The sequence below is a fragment of the Antrostomus carolinensis genome, unplaced genomic scaffold, assembly GCF_000700745.2.
Source record: "Antrostomus carolinensis isolate BGI_N321 unplaced genomic scaffold, ASM70074v2 scaffold22835, whole genome shotgun sequence".
Taxonomy (NCBI): Eukaryota; Metazoa; Chordata; class Aves; order Caprimulgiformes; family Caprimulgidae; genus Antrostomus; species Antrostomus carolinensis.
Window position 1 is genome coordinate 8,890 of NW_010314592.1, and position 24,014 is coordinate 32,903.

The window sequence follows — 24,014 nt, forward strand, 5'->3', positions numbered from 1 at the left end:
GGCCTCTAACAACATCTGGTTGTGTGATGTTGGAATTAAAAGAGCACCCCGAGTATTTAAGAAACAGATGCTTAAGCCTCTAGGACACAACTAGCTACAAGCTTAGAGTTTTCAAAAGCAGCCTGTGGCAATTACACCTCTAATGGACACTGAATTTCAATCACAGGTATGTAGCTAACTGCTCAAGGCTGCCTTCAAAATCAGTTTATCAGTTTGTCTCTAAAATTCAGTTTATCCGAGGACAGTTTTCAATCTCAGGCTGGTAACACAAAGAGTTTCCAAAACAAGAGTAAGTGAAATGTGACTGTTACACAAACCTTGCACCCGCTCTGCGCCGGCTGGTGCTCACCTGTGTGAGCCACCCCACAGAAACACACCTTTCCACAGCGGTGTTCTTGCGACATGCACCAACAATACCACACTCCTGACAACCCACCCTATGGAAACAACAGGCAGGTGGCTGGACACCAACATTTTTCTGGCTAATACACCACTGCCTCTCAGCAATGAGCAACATCATAAATCGAAGCTGCTGGCTGACCCTTGTCATGGATTAATCACATTCTGGGCTTACTGGATAGAGAGTTGTTTGCCAATGTGTGAGCTAGAACAAAATTTCCATCTCTCCCAGGTATATTTAAAATAGCTCCTGTAGAAGATGACTTTGGTCCACGGAAATACTGTGCACAATAAACAATGTGATATTTTGGCTGCTTTGTGCGTCTCTATAATCAAGAAAAAAAGTCTGAGAAGTTACTAGTGCTACAGAGAGGAAGCAAGATTGCCAGCGGGGCAGGGCAGCAAACAACTAGGTTTCTCAAATAACTTAAAAGGAGAAATAACCACGCCAAAAAGAAATAAGAATTTCCACAATGTCATTGCACTTATTCCATCTGCACCACACCTCTCCCTCCTTCATTCACATTGTACATTTGGAGAACATACATTAAATGATTACAATATTCACATGGTATCTAAAATACTGGAGTCATTCAGCTGAATGTCTGAAAAATATCCAGAGATCTGGTACATTAAAGCATGAAAACACAAACATACAAGACCTAAGCTATGTTTTGACATGCAAATTGTTCTAAATACTTTCTTTCAGTAGAAGGCCTAGTTAGGTCATGAACAACTGCGTGTTCACTTCCTGGAAGCTGGTGACAGGTCTGTTTTAGCAAAAGCCAGATATTTTCCTCTTCACATCACTTAACAGTAAAGCAGAGGTAGTCCCATGAGACTGGACTGGTCCAAATTCCCTAATGCTTCAGATAACCATTGCTCTCAGGAATTAGAAAAATATATGTATAAAAACCCATTCAGATTAAAGGCTCACAGTTTCTAGAATGCTCAGTCAGGTTTTAAATATTTTTTTTCCACCCTCCCCTTCTAAAGAAATACTTAAACCTTTGACACTGAAGGGACCTGCCATTCAAGACTCCCGAAGCTCTCTGGACCACAAACCAGCTCTTAATCCCACAAGAACTTTCTGAGATGCTTATCTTGAAAATAAACACGAAGTCTCACTGTCTTGAATCAAACTACTCAAACCAAATCAGCCCCTTTTGCTCAGTTTGGTTAATTACAAAGCTTCGAGGGACTCAGTGGCACCTGAAAATGGAGTACACACCCATAAGTCACCTAGATGCTCTGATAAATTATCCTCTGGTGTGCTGCTGGATTCAGGCCCCTTGTTTTGTGTATCATGCAGCAAATGGGGCCTGCAGTAAGATAGATCCCCTTCCCCCCAAGTATCCTCTCTAATTAAAATAGCTAAAGCATTGCTATTTTACATGTACACGGAATCTTTTTGAATGACAATAGGAAGTTCAAGTATTTAATAAAAAAACAAAGTATATATTTACACTGTGAACTGTTCAATTAATTTTGGTCAAAAGGCAATAAATGCAGAAATCTATGCATTTACTGCTGGAATAGAGATACTTCAGGTCCTGTAAATTACTTATCCTGGAATTAAAATGTGAACATGATGTTGTGACTAACGAGAATCTCTTGATACTCTTCCTCCAGCACCCTTTCAGATACTGAAGGACTAAGTAACAGTTCTCAGTTCATGCCATTTTGACCAACTAATTCTTTACAACAGTAAAATTAAGGAGTTGCACAGATTTTTGTGCCACTTTCACAGTCCAACCAATAGATTAAAATCTCTTTTAGATATATTTCCCACTTCTTACCATTATTTTCACTAGCTGGTCTAGCCACAGTTAATGAGAAAACTTACTCAGCTTCCATTTCTCTTTGAAAACAGATTTTCTGATCATCTGAAAACAGATGCAATCATGATGTCTGCCTGTACGTATGTAATCATAGGCAGTTAAAACTCCAGCTTTTTAAATGCTGTTAGTTATGCAGAAGGTCAGAGAACTTTATTAACCAATTATCTGATACCAGACTTCTTTAGATCCATACATCTAAAGATCAAGGGTTTACAGGATCTGCTGAATTGCCATTCGTTTCAATTACACATACTCAACAACTGAATGAGAAAGCTGCTTAATCCCTTAGTTTTACGATTGCTTCACTTCTTTTGAATAGAGAAACCAACCAGTTGAATGTTAATCTAAAGCAGAAAATATGCAATATCATGGCCACCAGTTAAAAACCAAAATTCAGTGACAAAGCATTTTTCCATGCATATGTCAAAAATGCTTAATCAACCTAAGTATCAGAAATAATATGCAAGGAATGAAATAATGTCTGAAAGCCCTTATAGCTCAGTAACATTGGATATGTTCAACAGCAACTAAGACATAATTGGTTTTATTTTTTCAAGCTCCATCATTAATAGACTGATTAATTATACAGTGCAGAAATCAAAACCTCACTGCAACTCACTCAAAATATAGGATGCACTGCAAAGCATCTATATGTCATTTCAAATAGAAGTTTTAGATAAACGTAGTGTGTAGGAAAATTCAGCAACTCCTCAGGGTAGAAAGAACCTTGGGCAGACAGAACCATGGTGATGCCAAGTCCTGTGGATCTCTCACACGAGTAAGCCTGTATGGGTAAAGGCTGTATATGCAAAATACCAGATGCTTGTGCTGGCAGGCAATCAAATTTCAGGAAAAATGTAAAAAACAGTGGTCTGTAGCACCTGCCTTTTTTGCATCTTCATCTTGGTTATTCCATAAAAGTTTTAGTTATGTCTGCTTTATTCTCTGTTCCAGTTCATGCTTGTGTTTAATAAGCCGTTCTATTTCTGTTCCTAGAGTTTGAAGGTTTTCCTTTGGGAGGGGGAAAAAAAAAAAAAGGACAGGGTAAGTTATACAGGAAAAATTAGTCAATCAGCATAAAATATACTAATAAGTTAAAATTACTGTTTATGTCAGCAGGTTGATACTTTCAAGTATCCAGAACAAGCACAAATAATTAGACAGAGTTGGAGAAAGCCAAGTTCATTTCAATAAAGGATGTGAAGGTCTCAGCAAGTTGTTTTGGGGTTTTGTTTTGTTTTGTTTTTATTTCAGTTACTGATATTCTATAAGCTGTCTAATAAGTACAGCATTCAAGGGGAATGGTAACTGCAGGGAGAGATCTGCAACTTCTGCAGAACACTGCAGTCCAGCTGGTAACCTGCACAAGCTTTTCCAGCCTGCTGTCTTTCCCCTGCAGCAGACATGCTGCCCCAAGAGGGTACCCAGCCCCTGGCACAGGGCCAGGCACGCAGAGCCCATGCCCCTGGCTCCACGTGACTTGGGGAGAGCATGGAGAGGCCCTTCCCCACTGAATGCACAGGCAACTTAGAACTTATTTCAAGAAGCAGCCCACTGGTGCAGCATACTACCAGGGTCCCAGAACGGAGGTTCAGCGTGGATCATGCTACAGAACTCTTTGATTAACCCAATGCTAGCAGCAGCCCCAATTCACAATGACCTGACTTCTGAAAAGCCTCCTCCTTTTAACAGCCTACATCTCTCTGAAGTCAGTACCTCAGAACGACAAGAACATGTGGAAGAACTGGCACAGCTACTCACTTTCAATGTAATATTTTTCAGTAATGTATCTTCTAACACAGCCTGCAGCTTCCTGTTTATCTCTAAGGAGAGTTCCAAGGTGAGACCGCTATCTGCAGGATGAGATGTATACAGAGATGCCATAATCCCACCCCGTCTACTCAAGTGTACTTTGTTGAAGTCGGAGGCCTCTGATGAAAGTGTTCCAGCTTCTTCCCGCAAAATGTAACTCTGAATAATTCTGAGGGGAAAAAAATTAAAAAAACATGATAGCATTACAAGGCAGTGTGAAAGTCAGACATTGAAGGAACTTCAGATTCCTAGCATAAGAGTGATTTTATTTTCAAGCAGTACTGTATTACTGAAAAGACAGTAAAAATCAACTCCTGCAACTTCTAGGTCAGAGGAAAACCTGGGATACCACAAATGCTACAGGAGATGCTGGCAAGCTGACTCACTACATTGCACAAGGTTTACGTATTTAGAAGTATTTTGAGAAAGTAATATTGCTACTGGAGCAGAAGAGGTAATTAAAAATGCCCCTCCTCCTACTCTTCTTTGCTGAGAGACTCTAGAGAAGGAATCTTAAGCTTTCTACAGATGAGACAAAAATTAAAAAGTCTCTGCTCAAGGGTCCTCATGAGCTGTGATCATGTTCTATGAAATCATACCAGGAGGGCATAAATGTATAGGCTCCTTAAGCAACTTAGCAGACAACTGCACTTTCCAGAGGCAGGTATATGCCACAATTTCTTCTGCTCCTAACTGAAGTGCCAGACATCATCACCTAAAATGAGTTTTCCATGTAAGCAGAATCTTGTCTCACACATTAAATACCAAGCACCTTTGGCTCAGATACACTGTTTGTTTGATGTGCATGCCAGACTACCATCTGGAATTATGCAGATTCCCCTTCCAAAACAAACATGTACAATCAGCACACTTAAGCACATGAAGAGAATGGACTCTTCTGTTCGCCAGTGGCAGCAGTCCACCTCAAATCAGCCACCTGCTGACCATTTTGCTACCAAAAAACACTTGTGCCATTCTGTTCCTCCTGAAACATTTTAGTAGTAAACAACTCAGCAATTACTGTAACTGCTGGGGAAAGATAAGGAGAAAAAAAAAACCCCAAGACTAATCCTACCTTTGAGGTCTACTGTCACTGTGGTATTTTTATTGTTTTAAATATTTTCATTTAGACAATTACTTGTCTTACATAAAATCCAGAATATTTGTCTAGTGCACCAGCTCCACACTGAAAAACTGTATGAACTCAGAACATACTTCGTTTTTTTCCTGATTTCCTCCACCAGCTGTTTAATGTGATCCTCCATGAACTCCATCTTTTCATTTTTTCGAGCATGTGCCTTCTGTAGCCTTAGTATTCTTTCAACCAAGACAGACTTGTCCACCTCTGGGAAGCTATCCACAGCTACTGAAGAGCCAGTATTCTCAGGTGACCGATCCTCGTTGCTGCTGCGCGCGTTAAGGGACCCTGTCAACACATCCATATTTGTAAAATCTCTTTTTGCTTTTATACCAGGTAAAACGTTTCCATTAGTGAGGTGCATGCATTCCTTACATTTCAGTAGCTTAGGATGTTTTCTTCAGAATGTCAGTTTCCCTTATATGTTAGTGGGCTGATATATAAACAATTTTTATACCATTTAAATGATACATGCTGAAACAGCAGTGTAGTCCCTAGCACGGGCACAGTTCCTTTAGCCTAACGGTGATTGCTTCAGTAATGCTTATTCCTGCATAATTACTTCCATATTCATTACTATTACTTTGTAAAAAACTGAGCTAATTTTAAACATATCTGTTTTGGAGTCCACCAAAATCACAACACTATGAAAACTGTGTAGGCTGACAAAAACCCTATGTATAAACACTCTGCAGCACTGATCACTTAGAGCTTGAAATATTTTTTTTTCTTTCTGTTCTTCTCTTTAAGTATTTTTTCTCTTTAAGTATTTTTTCTCTTTAAGTATTTTTTCTCTTTAAGTATTTTTTCTCTTTAAGTATTTTTTCTCTTTAAGTATTTTTTCTCTTTAAGTATTTTTTCTCTTTAAGTATTTTTTCTCTTTAAGTATTTTTTCTCTTTAAGTATTTTTTCTCTTTAAGTATTTTTTCTCTTTAAGTATTTTTTCTCTTTAAGTATTTTTTCTCTTTAACAGTGAGATTACAGGACACTGACAGAACTAACCAAACTTAAAACCCAAAGATATTGAGGCAGAAAACAGATGTTGTTTTCAGTGAGAAAGATAACCACTTTACTTCTAACTGGATAGAAAGTAATGAATTTTACACAAAGACATTGATGCCTCTAAACATGCTAAATGCTAAATCAGTTACACACTCGCAACTGTCAATAGTGCAATTAAACAATGTTGGAAGCCACTGATCATTGCCTCTGGCAGCATTTAAAAGTCCTCTACAAACCAGTTCTCTGAGCTTCTTCCAAATACAAAAGCAACAAAATAAAAAAGGTAGGCATTTAAAAAGAACCAAAATATATAAACATCACAAACATTAAGTTTTAATCTTGTAGTAAGAATTAAGCACCTACACCTGCATTCAGCCAAGTGCATTTTGGTGCTTAAAGGCTATTTTGTCAGCTTTAATGGGAGGCTGCCCACACACTGCATATGCACGAACCACAGAAAGAGCAAGGCTCATGGCAGCACACCATGGCAACCCTATTAAGATCTAAGGATTGTTTTGGCAGCCCTGCTATGTGCTATATTACCTGATGAACTGGAACGGCTCCCCATGCTGCTGACTTCTCTGTCATAATTACCATTTTCCATCTGATCCAATTTCCTCCGTGCTAAAAGTGTAATAAAATTATGGTTACCAACAGGAGATTAAAACCCCAAAATCATAGTGTTACACACAACATACAAAAACTCTAATCCTCTCTGACCTGCACTAATTTAATACAGCTTGACAACTGAAAAATAATGGTAGTAACTACAGATTGTAGGTGGGAAAAAAAACCCCAAACCAAACAGCACCCACTCGTCTCCCTGCCCCCAGCCATGAAGCACCTGGATGCAACATTCATGAAGATCCCTACACCCTGCAGCAGCTGCCTGTTGAAGGAGGTAATGTCATTCATAGGATTAACTGGGAACAATAAGATTTAATTTTACTTTTGATGAGGCCTGCCATGTAAGTAACTAGTGAATGCCAGAATGGTAACTCTGTTCTGGGATCTAAGAACTGTATCACCACTGGGAGCTGAGTGTGGTACTTGTGCCAGAAGCATCACTCATTCAGTAGGGATCAAGAGCTGAAGTGTACAGGTGCTGATATATACACAAAGAGACACATGGAGCTTGTCTTGCACAATGCCAACAAGATCTCTTCTTTCAAATACATTTAAAACAGATTTGATTATATTCAAATCTATTTGCATTCAGAGCCTAGACATTATTGGGTATTTAATGACTTCTATTTGTTGACAAAATTAGCCATCAGTCTCTCCATATCCATCTTTAAAAACCTGAAGCACTCTTTTGAAATAAATTTTTCATTTTCTATCCAAGTCTATTTCAAAAGTTATATTTAAGACTGAAAATTGACACTAATATCTGTTTCCTGTAACTGCAGTTTCCCCAAGACCTAATTTGCTCACTGACTCTCACAATCCTTAGGGACAGGGAGAGCTTGATGGGCTACGCTCAAACAGTGCACACACAGACAGGACCCTGGTGTCTGCCAGACACTGTGAAGGGGCTTACAGATGGGGTGACCCATTATATCTGAAAGGAATTTCAACCTAGCTGAAGTTGCTTTGTGAGATCTTTCAGGTTTGCTGCGTGCTTGCGCTTCTGGGTAGTCAGTTCATCTTTCAGCTCATCCACGTGGGTCTTCAGCGTTGTTAGTTCTTTCTGCTCTGAAGCTAGCTGAGCCTGTAGCGTCTCAACTTCCAGCTTTCGCTGATCCTCCTCCTTCTGCAACTTGCTGGCCTGAAAATGTAGTTTTATTTTCAGTCATACACAAAAAAAATCCAGCCTAACCATACTGTATGCTTAACAGCCCTAACTCTTCACTTTTCACCTGCAAATCCTTCACATTTTACATTTTTTATTTAAGCTAAACACTACCACTGCAAATGAGTATGCAGTGCAGTGCAAAGATGCAGTAAGGCTCCTGAATGATCTCTGAAACACCTACATGACGCAGTAGAGAGCCATGCAGAGCTCTCCAGTGCAGCCACATTACTGTCCATAACACACTAAGTTTAATAAAAATCACATTTATCTCATAGTACAAAGAGGACCTAAGAAACAGTTTGCAGTAATAAATTTTCACAAACAAATTACAACCTTTTGACTGTTTCAGTGACAGCTGCACAAAGAATAACTCTGTACTCCCAGAAAGAGCAACACAGTAACATTCTCATTCCAGTGCAAGGTGCCTCAGGATTTCTTTCCCCTTCAGAACAGGAGGTGTTCATAACCCACTGCTATTATTCTATCAAACTGGCAAACTCAATGAGAAACCGCAGAGTTAGGTAAGGAACGATACAAAGCGGAATTCATGTGGCACATCTTTACCAGTATCAGACATCTTACTAGTACAGAAAGCAAGCTGCACACTGTACTCACCAGATCATCTTTAGTCTGTTGAACACTTTCCAGCTGGTTCTGCAGCTCTCTCTCACTGTAAGAAAGCTTATCCAACTGGCTCTGGAAGGAATTGTTTTCAGACTGAAGCTGTGCGTTCTTACTGGTTAATTTTTCAGTGAATATCAATAGCTCAGATTCTCTTTTCCGACTACCTTCAATGTCCTTCTGGAGATCAGCAATCAGAGAATTGAAACCATCTACTTCTTCCTTTAAAGCACTGATTTCTTGTTCATCTCTGTCAAAACAATTGTATCTTAGTACAGATAAACTGAGCTCAAAGATAGGAAACTTTATTGAAATAAAAGCATTCAGGTCAAGACCAAGTAAGGCAGAGGAACAAATTAACGACCCTGGGGCATCTGTTAGTCACTGGATAGTTTTAAATGCCATGGGAGTCTGCAGATTCCATTCCATGACATGTTGCAGTGCTGAAGTGACAGATATCTGTATCCCACAGAAGTCAATAGCTTCCTCATGGAAGACTCTCTCTCTCTCTCTCTCTGTACTCAACTTCATGAGCTTCAGTATAGGGTATAAACAAACCCCTCAAAAACAGATCCTGTTGATAAGAGGAAGGTCTGCAAATCCAACAAAGGTGGTAATTTTGTAAAAGGACTTTTCTTTAAGAGATGGGGAAATACTCTCGTTTTGAGCTTCTCCAGGACAGCAGTATGATGATTTCTAAAACATCCCTATCCAAGTGGTGCAGCTCCAGTTCAAAGGACCTGGCCTACTCCACTATCCCTTCCCCAGTCCTCTACAAAACAAGTTCTTGTTTCTATCCCCCCCAGCAGGGGATTTCTGATCTATCACTTGCAAACCATTTGAGAGAGACCATATCTTCAGTTATGATCAACATTTTTGAGAAAGTAATTGAAATTAATTCCAAAATTAAATAGCTGTTAAAAAAGTTAAGACTAAAAACGTCCTCCTCTCATTTACTCTTGCAATTCATCAGTTCTTCAATCACAGGATTTCCTACAGCTTTCTAAAACCTTACCTTCCAACATCAACAGAAAAATCCTTGCCTCCCTTTCTGACAGGGAGTGTGTATATTCAAATTTAAAAATAAAATTACAGTTATACAAAGCAAGGGCATACATCTCATTTAATTCCTTGTCAGACAGTGTAACTACCAGGAAGCTCGATTCACTTTAAACCAACAACCCCATATCAACATGTTTCCTCAAGCAGAGGTGAGGCTCAGGCAGTCCAAATCGTTAATCATTTTGAAAATGAACTATAATTTTGTAAAACTAAGTAACTGAATTCTACTAGAACTCCATTTCTATAAAGTATATACTTTCAACTACCAAAATAAGGAATTCACAGTCAGTGACAACAGAAGTTACCTAGCATTGCACTACCAAAGGCTGCAATATATTTGACATTATCCTACCTTTGCAGTCTTTTTTAGGTTAATTCCACCTTTCAAAAGACTTAGCACTGAACAGCTACAGCACTGATTTTTTTTTTCAGCCATTTATACTGCAAAATATCTCACCTCCAGCTCCCATTTAAAAACTGTGACAGAAGGCTATGCTTATATTCTACATTTCCAAATACATTGTTTCATTATGACAAGAGAAATCTCTAGTTAACAGTCAGAGTTGAACCAGACAAAATTAAATGTTTAGACCACCCTAAAAAATATCTCTAGCTTATCCTTAAAGTTCTCCAATTAAGGAGACCAGGAAACACTGGAGATAATCAGTATCCAGCCTAGCCATAGAGTTCATCCCAGCATTCAACCTAAAATCATCTTTCCTGCAAAACTCCTCATCTTTATCAGTGAATAAGGATAGCTGAACATTCCTTTTATAATAGCCTTTTATACATTTAAGGGCGTCTCCCTTCTGTCTTCTCTTCCCTAGGATAAAGAAACCTTCTGTTTTCTCTTCCCTAGGCTAAAGAAACCTGACTCCTCTATTCTTTTCTCATCAAGAAAACAGTTAAGATTTTGTGTGAATTAAGATTAAATTCCTTCCATTTGCTTCCAATAAAATGAAAGGCATAAGTTTATTTATTCTACACAATAGGAAAAAAGGAGGTCATTCAGAGCAGAATGAACTCCAGTCCATTAGAAATACAAGTGGTTCCTACTATCTGAACACAGCATCTGTCAAATATATAAAATTGTTTTTCCTAAATACTTTCATACATCCATCACAATTTTGAAGCAGTCTATCTTTCCAGTTCAGCTTCTTTTCCCCAGTTTTTCAATAAAACAAGCTCTGGGGCAGACACCTAGAAGATGTAACTTCCTACAGAGTAGGAATACATTTTAAAGCATCAATAATTTATTTTTTTTTTAAAAAACGCTTTCCATATCCCAGATAATCTTTGAAATCATTCCTCAAAATGCACAGCTCTACCTCTGATGTTGATCCTGCAGACGATCTACAGTTTTGACTTTGTCCAGTAAATTCTGAATTTCAGTCTTCTGTCTATTAATGATTTCTCTATACTTGGATAACTCATCTTCTGTTCTTAAGCGCTCATCCTCTAGACACTTTACCTAAATAGAAAAAAGAAAAAAGAATTAGAAACTATTTATTCTCCCAAACATGAGAACTGAATTAATCTGATCAAATGTCTAGATTCTTGTACAAAGCTCCTGTGTTATTTTTTGGTGATTCCAAGTAGCTTTGAACAATATCCCCATATTTCAGACCAAATACAGTCAGAAATAAACAGGAATTAAAAAAAAAAAATCAAACTAAACAAGTGTGATTAACATGAGTTTTGTGGACCAGAATCCCCAGTTACCAAGCCAACCCCTTATTATGTCTTCCTCTCTTTTTCTAAGGTCCTATTGAGCTAAAAACCTGCTCTGGATAGAGAGACTGGCATGCTCATCTATAAACTGTTCAGAAGTTAGGGACAGCATATACTCCTTACCAGAGGTCACATGTATGACCTCTACAAAACCAGCTTCACAGGTAGTTGTGAAAAGTTTACAAGTAATTTTAATTTTCCAAAGTTACTAGATTTACAAGATGTTTGCTAAAATGTTTCTCTCAACTTTTCAGTCAAATGGGCTACATACCATGAAACAAACATTGTTGTACTATGGATCAGCTGATACTCTGTAAGAAAGGCTACCCAGAGTGTCACAGTTACATATGCCTTCTAGTCTCATGCCAGCAAGTCTCTAATCATACTGTTTATTTCAAAAGAAGTAAAAATACAATTACCATTGAATATAGTCTTGTTCCAAAACCCAACACTATGCTTTTAGTCACACTGCAATCCAACAGAGCTATGTTACCTTTGTTCTCAGTGTTCGAAGCTCATCCATGCCCTCTTTAAATGTTCTCTTCAAGTCTTCCAGTTCTTTTATTTTCGCATGATGCACCTTTTTAAAGGGTGAGAAGCTCTTTGAGAAATCTAAACAGACAGTGGCATCTCTGGGGGATGTAAACAAAAAAATCTAGGCCAATGCAGGCCACCACAACAGCTGAGAGGGCTTAAGGCAGAACAGGTACCCTAAAGATTTGTTTTATTTATTCAAAAAGCAAAGCAGAGTCTAAAAGCTTCTTTACTCTCAGAAAACCTGAGAACAAAAAAAAGTGAGATTACACACCCTGATTTTAGGTGTACAAGTCTAACACACAACAGCCCCTGGGGGAAGTTCTAGGCAAAATGAAGACAGCATAAGCACATACGAGCTGTGAGCAGGTCCTAAATCATTAGAGGATTTAGCTTTTGGGCTAGCAAATCTCTACACAGAATAGAGGCTGTTCCCTGACTCTCCTTGCCATATAGCTTGGCAAAATACAGGTCAGAAAAAAGCCTGCCTACCATCTGAATTTGTGCTCTAAATTATAACAACATTCACGTTTATAAATAAAAGAGCAGTTATTTTGTCCTCATTCTATCATCCTTCTCCCATAATTTTGATTTTTAAAAGTGCGTTCAAGGTAATAACTAAAACATCCTCCAAAAAGCAAGGCTGGATGCAGACACCTGGGCTGTAATATTAGGCCAAAAAGAAAAATATTTGGCAAAAATTTTAAGCAGCTTAAAATAAGATTCTCAACATTAAAAAGGCATGGCATTCTTAACTACTAAGTTGCCAACTGCGTTATCTCCACGCACCACGTATTTACCTCCAGGTGATCAGACTTCTCCTGAATTTGTTTCTCTAGTTCTCCTTTAGTTACTCGGAGTTTTGCATCCAATTCATTTGATTTAATTTCTTCTGACTCCTAAAAGGATTGAAGATAGGTAAGTACAGCTTTAGAGTTTTATGTTCCCTTTTCTGGTTTCATGAGCACACAGACAGCTTTTCACATCACTGAGTCTCTTTTCTGCAGGTACATATCTAAATTCTGAACATGCCAAGACAGACCCTCACACTGCATGCCAATCAAGACAAACATTTTCACTTTTATTTAACAACTTTCTAAGTAAAGAAATCAGTGACTAGTCAACTCAGCTTTGCAGCTCACACAGGATAATTCTTCCCTTCCACGGCTTAAGATAGAAAGGGAGGAAAAAAGAGGACCCAGATGCTAAACACTAATTTCACCTCCTGAGAAAATGTGCCTACCTGATAGGTTTTAATCATTTCTTGACAATTTTTCCTTATCTGGTCTGCTTCTTCTTTTGCTTCAGTTAATTTTGTTGTTGCATCTTTGAGGCGTTCTTTGGTTTCCTACAAAACCAGTAATAAATAATGGGTTAAACCTATTTATCTAACTTCATCTGATAAAAGCATTTCTCAGAATAGAAGTTTCCTATTTCAGTCTGGAAAGAATCAACAACAACAAAAAATATGTCCAGTGTTATTTTTCCTCTGGCTTCCATTCAACTATTACTTTAGGCAATTTTGTTCCAACACCAAAAGCACAACAAAAGGACCTCTTGCTTATGTGCCATGCACGTTTTCAGGTGATAGATTTAACTCTTATCACATAAAAACTCAAGAAGTTAATTCATACGAAAAACTATTTAAATTTGATCACCAGATTAAACAGAATCTCTCCTCCCCATGCATCCTCCCCTCACATCCTTCCAGCATTTCCATTTCAGTACCAGTATCTTTAGGAACATCATTCTGACTTTTGCAGCAGGTGTTCAAATTAAATAAAAACCACTTCAGAAATAGATTTTAGTGCTATATAAAAAGTAAATGGTATAACCACATACTCTGACTGTATTTTCATGTCATGGTACCTGTATCACTTCACTAACCTTGTGTGAATCCATTTCTGTTTTCAATTTGTTCTGAGCCCATTTTACTTTGATTATATGAGAATTGATTTCTTCTTTCAATTTTTCTATTTCTCTGTTGAGTCGAGTGGCTTCACCATCCTAAAAAGATTTTAGAGATTTTATTTTCCAGTTTTAAATAACCCAGTGCTTCTACAGCAAGACAGCTGCTCAAGTGTCAAATGCAGTGGGTTTTTTTTTCTTAACGCCTGAATTTTGCAAAAGCAGGCACAGAATTCAGAGTGCTCAATAATGCTTTAGCCCATAATCCAGTGAAAACAACATTAGTGTTCTGGTTTGAATAGCAAGATAAAGCTGCATTACTCTTACATATCTGCTAAAAGGCAAGGCACAGTCTAGAGTTCTGATCTAAAGTGAGTATCTCCAGGGTAAGTTGCACAGTCCTCTTTTTCTTTTTTTTTCTTTTTTTTTTTTTTTGACAAAAGGATGAGGAAACACAAGTTCAAAGTGGTAAGATCATATATTATAAGAGGCTACAGACAAAAATCGTGACACCAATGGGGTGGTATTACTGACCATACAGGTGCAGGATAGTGTGAGCACCAACAGCAAAGTGTATGCAAGTCAAATCACTAACCTGTAAGTCAGTGCCAAGAAAAGATGTTTAACAGAAGCACATGGCTGGCATAACCTTCTATGACACTATCCACAAACCACTGCATTAAACCAAATTTCCAAGATGTGTTTCTGAAGTAATAGGTTCTTCTGACCAAAAAAGGTTAAAGCAGCACCATATGAGGGCAGTACAATTCCTGTAAGGCTCCACTGCAGTCCTCAGGAGTTATGAAGTTAAGTTTTGTTTAGGAAACCTGAAGTCATGTTCCCACTTCCTACTCATGTGAGAGAGGACACCCAGGTGATTTTTTGTTTCAGAAGCATGAATTTAGGACTTTTATCAAGATGCATTTTTCTGATCCTTCTGTCCTTGCCAATTGTGCATAGTAAAATTGCTTAGAAGAGGCCCAAGTCAAAGTCTGAACAATATTAATTTATGAATTTTGGATCTTTCACATGAAATAGAATTGTGAAGCACAATACAAAAAGACTTGGATAATTTAAGAGACTGGTACAAATGTCTTACTGGCTTCTAAAAAAGAATGGAAATTTTTTTGAATGGGCCTGAAAATTCCTACTGCTTTATTACCAATTTTCAGCAGTACAAAAAAGAAAATAGAGTGAAAACACAGGAAAAAATAGCAAAAAAGACTGCAATAATTTAATGCCATTACAGCCTTTAGAAAAAAAAAAATCCAAACAAGCTAGAAATTCAAAATCCAGGCATCTGCAACAAGCAGTCTTTTCAATTTTGTCAAAAAACTCTTTAATGTTTCATAAACTAATATTCATAGAATCATAGAATGGTTTGGGTTGGAAGGGACCTTAAAGATCATCCAGTTCCAACCCCCCTGCCATCAGCAGGGACACCTTCCACTAGACCAGGTTGCTCAAAGCCTCATCCAACCTGGCCCTGAACACTTCCAGGGAGGGGGCATGGAAACATTAAAAGGAACTTCAAGAAGATGACTGAGAACTCTAACTTCTTCTCCTTCCCTTGGAGGAAAGGGGTTTTCACAGTTAAACAGCAAAACCAAATGAAAATAGGTTTCTTTCACCAATAGCAAACAAGTGATAAGGTTGTTCTGGTAGTGCTTTTAATCATTCACTCAAGTCATACAGCAACACTTAGAGCACCTTAGATTCATAGAGCTGGTGCAATCTTCCTTTTTCCTGAGTAAGCTGTTTGATTTTATTAGTATGCTTTTCAATTTCTTTGTTTGCATCTCTCACTCTTCTCTCAAGTATCTCCTTTTCCTTTCGGAGGTCAAGCGACTCCTTCTCTCCTCGGACGTATTTCATCACCATAGTTTCCTTTTCATGACGTGCTTCTTCACATTTTTTGTTTGCCTGGACAAATATTAAATTAGAATTAATCCATCTTGTATTTCATAATTAGCTTTTATAAGACACTACTGGATATTTTCAGTATTGCAGTAGAGTAGCATAACAAAGCAGGACTCAAAATCCCTAGTTTTGCAAAGACTAACATAAGATCCCACTTAAGCACTGGAATTACCCATACTTCTGACAGTAAATATTTATCTAAGCAGCTGCAGCTTCACAGATAAACATCTCAAATGAGTTATTAATACATTAGTGATTTGGAATATAATTTGTTGTTTCAGAAGGAAAGAAGTGTATTTGGTAAGTTTTAGTAACAAAATAATTTTGCAAATACCCAGTACCAGTCCTCTGTCTTCCCTCGTCCACATGACAAGTGAAGAATCAGTACCCAGTGGCTTATTTTTACAGATCCCCCTGCACCAGCACTAACAAACACTGCTTCAAATAAAAAAAGAATCATACACTGAGCTTTAGAATTCATACACTAGAGAAAATACTTGGCAGAATATGATATTAAGAAGGAAAAAAAAAAATAATCTCAGTTTTCAGTAACACACGAGACAAAATAAGTGCTGGAGTTGAGAAAAATATTAATTTGGTGATAGCCTGTCTGAAAAAAGCCACTGACAGCTTTTATGGTTTTTTTTGAACCAAGATCAGCTTACAGGCAAGGAAAATGACAGGCTGCGTGTTTCCTACAAGAAACAAGTTTGTTCATAAGCTGTTCAATAATTAAAGGTTTTCCATATTACCTGTTCCATGCGAAAGGCCATCTCTTTATGCAACTGCTGAATGGCATTTTTGGCTGCTGCATCTTGAGTTAAAAGTTTGTCTTTACTAGCTTTCACTTCTTTATTAAGCTCTTCCATTCTTGCTTCCAGCTACAAGAAAACATTATGATATAATTATAGGGAAAAATAAGATTTTGATCATATTTTGTACAGGTAGGAACACTTCACACAAAATTAGATATTTACCTGTATTTTACACTTGCCAAGCTGCAACTATCCACGTCAACATCTAGCTTTGCATTACAGTACAAGCATGAAAGATGTCAATTCTCATCTTCAGTCAGACTGAAGATGCATCAAATCAAGTAAAACACCAGGCACAGTAATTCACTGCACAAAAAATGAGATTGCCAGCAAATGCTGAGATGCCAGAGCAGAGCTGGCTGCTCTCTGAACTTGCTTCACCTTCCTCCCTTTTGTTGCTGTCCCTGTGCCACATCCTCCACCGTGCCAGCAAAGCAATCACACATCCATATTGAACTAGACTGGGAATAAATTCATTGAAAAATAACTCAGCAAATAAAAAGGGACTTGGTCATTGTGCTGGCACTTTTTTTTGCTGCCTAATGAACCAAGTCAGAGACCTGATCCAGCTGAAGAGTAATTCCCAGTGTTCAACTGGAACACTTCCCAGAGCGTGTGCACTGCACAGTCATGCAAGTTCAGCAGAAGCAGCAGCACTAGCACAAGAGCAAGTGGTGGCTACATAAGTTGTCATGCTGCCCAAAGGTTGTTTAAATTAAGGACTCCCCTCTTGTTCCAGGGGAAAACCAATCCACCAAGGTTAGCTTTGTTGGTTTCATTTGGGGAGGGGGGTGTGAGGGGTGTAAAATGTACAATATCTCAGGGTCAGTATCTTAAATTTGTGTGCAATTTCAAACTGCTACATAAAAGCCAATAATAACCTAAAATGCTTCTGCTGCCACACAATTAATTGATTACACCCTCTTCAGCTTTGCAAATGAATCACTGCCCACAGGAAGTAAAAATTTTACACATACAAGCATGCACATGCAGTTTGCACACAGTTGTGAGTGCAGCCAAGCTTTCACTGGCTTGAAAGCTACCAGAAAACACTGAGAAATTGTAACGTTACAACACTCACATCACAAACGAAAAAGGCTCAAGTGTTTCACGGCAATGTATCTTACTTAGAGCTATCCCACTACACTATAAAAGTATTAAACTCCAAACCAGTATTTTCTGAAATCACCTGCAAACATGTAATATCACAGATCCTTCTTATCTGACCAGAAAGCAAAAGAAACTCCCTCACAAGTTTGGCTTTTGGTGATTTTTGTTTGTTTGTTTGTTTTGTTGTTGTTGTTGTTGTTTGGGTTTTTTTCAGAATGGGATAAAGCAATTGCTGCATAATATAACTTCATGAAATCATATAATGCTATCATGGAAATACAGACAGGAGAGGACAAGTAAGCTGCTCATACTGATTTATTCAGGCATATGCAATTCCAATTTGGAGCTTAAAAATAAGACTTTTCAATTCCACTGTCAATTACATCACGGATTTTCAAAGATTCTTTGAAATTAACAAAAGACAAAGTTTCTGTCTACATCAATGCATTCCTCTGGAGCACCACAAGCCTGCCAGCTGCTTTGAGAACAGATTTCTGTGTCATGCAGACATTAACAGAGAAACCTGACAACCAGGGTAGTACCACCAGTACTTTGACAAACAGAAATTAGTAATTTAAATGCTATCATTTGCCAGATTTCTAAACTGAAATCGGTTTCTAAAGCTTGGACAACCCACTGTAGGAACATTAGCAGGTAACTTTGTAACAGACCAGCAATGACACCTGAGGTGATACCTCTTCTTCCCACACTAAACCCAGCCTCCATCAATGCACACTGCATTCCTCTTTGGCCTGTCATGCTTCTAACAATTCACTATGGAAATGTCTGTATCTAGTAACCAATAATACCAAAATAGTGCACAAGACCACAGTTGATGTGCTGTACTCATTATACATGTTCTACATATTGTTAATGTTTACAATTGTAACTACACACACACCCACTTCTGTTCACACATACAGCAGTTAACAACAGAAGGTGACAAATTAAGAAGAAATTGGACTTGATAAAACATCTCCTTTATGTCTACACACAAGAAATAAATCACCCTATCAGTATGAAGACTGAATTTGTCATTTTTTGTACAAAAGTCTAACAAGCCTTCACCATAACCCATCTCCAGCAGGCAGCCAAGATACACATAACCTACCCACCAAGGCGATCCACAAAACGGGAACTCTCTTGACTTCAGGAGACTTCCAGACACAGAACACTTAAGTGATCTGAATCTAGAAAGTCAGTTTATCCAAAAACACTAAACACTTTCAGCCAATGAATAATATTTTTTTTTTTTTTAATAGAAGAGCAGATTTATCCTCTTAAAAAGCTTAGGATACTAAGCACAGGCATTCATTCCTTCCTTCTCCTCTATGCTACCAAGGATATCTCGTTAAACAGTGACAACAGTGACATCACATACAGGTGAGATACCAACCAGCACTTCTGTTTTGTTATCTGTACCTGTTTAATAATGTTGAGGTGCTGCTTTTCTGTTTCCGTTCGTTTTTTCAATTCATCTTTTAAGTTGTCCTTTTCTGAGCAAATTTCCAAAATCAGTTCCTGATGTTTTTTATTTTCTTTAATCAATCTGTTAAAAAAAAAATAAAATAAAAATTAAGTATAAGATACTTCAGTACTGGGGTTTTTTTGTTTGTTTATAATTTTGAGATACATAGTTTTTCCTCTTTGATCTGCAAATGTTATTGGGAATTACAGCCAGAAACACTGACAAATCCACAAAAGCCTTACAAAAACAATGTTTAGGGACATGGTTTAGTGGTGAACTTGGCAGTGGTAGGTTTACAGTTGGACTTGATGATCTTAAAAGGTCTTTTCCAACCAAAACAATTCTATGATTCTATATTGTGCATGTGAAGCTTAACTCCAAACCAGCCAGCATCATCTTCCTTGTGAGCAAACTGCTTGTTTCCAGCATTTTGGGGTTGTTATTGTCCACGATAAAGTGAGACATTTGGTACCTCTGTGCAACTACAGAAACATAAACATTAACAGTTCTAAGGTATTTGTAAGACTAGTAACTTCCAGTCAGATAGCCCCACCAAACATCTGAAAACACAGGTTCTGTACTCATTTAATGGACTGCTCACAGCAGCCCTTAAAGTTTACAACCTGGAAAGAAACAGAACCCTAATTCATACTCCTTATAAAGTTGGAATTTTTAGTAAGTCTTCTCCTTTCTCCTTTGCAGCTCAGCTGTTTGAAGCCTGAGCTGAAGCTGACACACATTTAGTTTGACGTTCTAACACTGCAAGAGAAGATAGTTATACCTAAAACTCAGAAGTTACATTGTTAGACCTGCTGAATAAACAGTCTCAAATATATTTAAATGTTTAAAGATACAGTTAGATGGTGGATATTTTAGCCCACTAATTCCATGAATTTGTGGGAGCCATGCTTACCTGAACAAGCTATTTAAATAACCCTTTACATACACAATGTCATCTTTAGCTTCCCTCCTTTGAAAAAAAAATAATAATAATAATTCTCAAACTAGGCTTGTAAGTTACAAGGAATTAAAAACCATCAGTGAAAGAGTTTACCAATTCTGAACTGTTTTTTATCTAGTAATGAATATTCCAGGATCACAAATTCTTAACTCACACAATTGATGCTCACCAATATATCTGAGATCTGATCACAGGAGACAACCAGGCTCTTTCCAGAGCAATGTCACAAGAAATTCTGCTGATCATAAACTAAGGGAAAAAATTTACCCACCCCAGAATGCCCTTTGGACCAAATATACAATATTCCACAGTGGTTTGTAACTCTTGAGGTGAGACTCCAAGAGTCACAGGGGTGCAGCTGGGATAGCAGCTGGCAACAAAAAAAAAAAAAAAAAGACTGAAGACATGTTTATAGAAAAAACTTTGTGTTTACATAATATATACATACATTTATATAAACATTTGTCTCTAAGTAATTGGTCCATAGCTGCAAACACTGACCTGCCTTTGACTTTACTGTAAACAAGTAAAACCCAAATAACTCCTTCACTTACATCTCCTGGAATTACAACCATCTACACACCCACCACTTCAGATTCCCACTCCTCCTGCTCCTCCATAATTACTGAATGTCCAGCTGTGCATTCCCAAGCTCTCCTGTCACCAACTGACCTCCCTCACGTTTCTGATTTCTGTCAGAGGTTAATCCCTGAGGTGCAAGAGAATACTTTGCCTACTCTGATTTTTGGGCATTTCTTTCCCTCTACCTGGTTCTCCCTCCCTTTGATGTCCTCCCACACCACCTTATCAAAGTGCCTTAGATGAAGAGTAGGACACTCATTTCCAGCTCTGCAAGCAGGAATAAATTTGAAGGTAGAGGCTACGTTTTGTTAGGAAAAAACATTCAGAAGTGGTAACAGAATATGAAATGCCAAGTGGGGAAATCAAGAAATCAAGCAATGAATGAGCTTCTCATGAATGTAATATTCTTAATGTAGTGTACTGCCTGGTAGAACTACTAAGCCTGGTTTACTACAGCAATGCTTACAAGCCACGCATTTCAAAAGCCCTCCTACAAAACGAGCTAAGATAGTAGTTTATCTACATATGACATTTCCAACTCAAAGAATAGCTCTCAACTGATTTTAACTTTGCTGGATTATGACAGGATACTGAATGCTACTTGAAAAAGAAATAAGCAATTCCAAGCTCATAAATGAAATGCACAATAGTGGGAATTAGTTATGACAAAGGTTCATTTCTCCAAAGACATATATGGACTGAATGAATCCTGGACTATTTTTACATCACCATTATTTTACGGTACTTTTGTAATTCTAAACATTGGCAGGCTATTCAACTGAACCATTGGCTATTCAGTTCCTGCCAAATTCCAAAAGAATTCTGAGATCTAAGCACACATTTTTATTTCTAAGTATATACCAGAGGTAAAAATAATTCCTCACTTAAAGAACATAATTTTAAAAGCTCATTAACTCTCCTTACAGTAAATCACAAGAGACTACTTGTTTTGTACCAAAACATTGTATGCAGTTGCACATAACACTCAGCAAAATTACTCAGTACACACCTCCAGTTGGGATGAGCACACTCAAATACTCACTGTTTTATAGTTTGTTCTTGCTCCAGGTACTTATCTTGCACACATTTTTCGAACACGGCCAAGGCGTGCTCACCTTTCCGCACGCCATTTGGGAATTTTCTTTCCTTTGAAAAATCTGTAGATAAGAGTTCAGACTCTATTTCCTTTAGCAAATCCTCCTGTGAGGAAGTCTGATGTATTGTGGAAATAAGCTTCTTTGTGCAGTCTGTGTCATAAGGGCTTTCTGAATAGATTTTATCGCTGGATTTTTTCACAAAGTCAGACTCCTCCCTTAGCTCCTGTAATATTTCCATTAATGACTGTTCTGTCTGATTAATTTTTGGATCTTGTCGTTCAAATTCTTCATTAGGTCCATGTTCTGGTTTTGTGGAGCTTTCTACCTTTCTTTCAGAGCAGGTATTAGCACAGCAGTCTGCCTCTCCATACTGCTGCTCCTGTCTTTCTGCCAGCGTCCCACTGTTGTTTATGCCAATAACTGCTGGATCCTGGTCTGAGGGTAACAACCTCGACTCCCTTTCCAAGACACCATCATCTCCAGTGTAACTGGTGCTTGAGCAGTCCTTCGTTCCAGCTGTGTTATCAGACTTCTCGTTATCTGGGGACCTGGAAGGGGCATCGTCCAACAGATTGATGGGGTCCAGCGTGCTTTGCATTTCTGGCAAATATCCCTCCATCATTTTCCTTTGGAAATCTAGAATTCACATAACACAACATGTTATATTCAAAATCAACTCTGAAAAAGATTGAGAGAGGGGAAAAGAAAGGCTACTGGAAAGTAAAATTCAAAGGGCAAAAATATCTAGGCATGTAAGTGTTATACAGAGTTTGTTCATTTTTCTAGCCTAACTTTTAAGTAAATGCTTCAGCACAAGTTTTTCTAAAAGAAGGTGAGAAATCAAGGATATCAATCAGGAAGTACTGGGACATAAATGCCAAGACACTTTTAAAAAGCAGAGCTTTTTAGAATTGATAATTCAATTTAATGCACAAAAAGTCAAGGTCATCACTTCTGAAAAGCACTCAGACATAAAAAACAATTGGGAAAAAAAAATTCTAGAGCCTTACAGCTTTCATTTTCCTAGACATTTCATTTTCCTATTTGAAAGCAGTAATATGCAGTAATACCCATTTTTACAACAGAGGGTGACTCCTTCATCCAGCCAGAACATACAACTTCCTCACTGTCACGTCCTCACTCCCCACCCATACAGCACAACGTATCTGTGCCCAGCAACCTACAGGAAGGAAGGGGCTGGGGGAGGATGGGGATGAGATTCTCTTTCCCATCTGCTTTCAAGCAGCCCAAATCCCTTGCTGGAAGAGCACAGATGGCCTGTGGCAGATTTGCTCTCTCTCAAAAAAAGTAGCTTGCAGAGCAAACATTTGAGGAGTTGAAAAGCTGTGTAGAAAGTGTTCTTCTAGTATGACACCATACTGAGATCCAAATAGCCAGAACGCTTATGGAAGAGCTTGGGTATAGTGCTGTATCTTCTTTTTCAGGAATCCCAGATGGTCAGGTGTCTGGAAAGACTGCTGACAATTTTAGCAAGCACAAGAAGCCCTTATCACATGATTTCCAGTAGGAGAAATTCATTACAGCAGCCATAACTTTTAGATGTAGCCCTATCCCCTGATACTGGATAAAATAGACTATTTAATAACAAGGCAAATGTTTCATTTATAAATTCAACTCAGCTATTCTGGCAGTTATCTCAAAGAAAGCAGTAACCTTACCATCTTGCATCACCAAGTTTGTTTTTGCATTTGTTTTCTCATTTGTTTATCTCCCTCTGACACACTTTGAGTCGTTCAGCTCCACACTCTGCACTTTGACTCAGTCTGAAAGGAAACCCTTCGTGCTGCTGGGCTCCCCCTTATTAACCAACACTTGGTACTGAGGCTCACGCTGTCACAGCAGAGGAATATGTGGATCCAATTAGATCTGTGACTAATTGCTACCACTATCACCTTTCACTACTAGGTATAAAAATCAGATAAGGGAAAAAAGCAGCAGCCTCAGCCCAGCTGTTCCTACCAGGAAATACCATAAAACAAAAAAAACCTACCACTAGTATCTGAAACCAACAGCTGGGCTACGACTGCCAGTTAATCAAGAGGAAAGCATGAGGAAAACTGACTATAAGGCTGGAAGTATGAAGTGGACAACAGTCACAAATCATCAAATGACAATCACACATTGTTAAGTAACAAGCAAACCATTTTTCCTTTTTGGTTTCAAAGCAAAAAAACTCAATGCCACAGCCTGTACCTGT

At 38.1% G+C, this 24,014-nt stretch overlaps 1 protein-coding gene across 1 annotated transcript; it reads right to left on the minus strand.

Annotated features, from left to right (window-relative positions):
* Positions 1-2,890: 2,890 nt before the first annotated feature.
* CCDC186 (coiled-coil domain containing 186) lies at positions 2,891-23,534 on the minus strand. The gene is made up of 16 exons (XM_010167702.2): positions 23,489-23,534; positions 21,742-22,432; positions 19,111-19,237; positions 16,516-16,644; positions 15,554-15,766; positions 13,823-13,942; positions 13,179-13,283; positions 12,736-12,834; positions 11,895-11,981; positions 10,999-11,141; positions 8,603-8,858; positions 7,771-7,960; positions 6,736-6,816; positions 5,268-5,478; positions 4,002-4,221; positions 2,891-3,251 (listed from the first exon to the last, which is right to left on the minus strand). Exons 2-16 carry the CDS (start codon positions 22,416-22,418, stop codon positions 3,168-3,170), a joined length of 2,742 nt encoding a protein of 913 aa, XP_010166004.1. The 5' UTR covers positions 22,419-22,432; positions 23,489-23,534; the 3' UTR covers positions 2,891-3,167.
* Between the last annotated feature and the right edge of the window lie 480 nt (positions 23,535-24,014).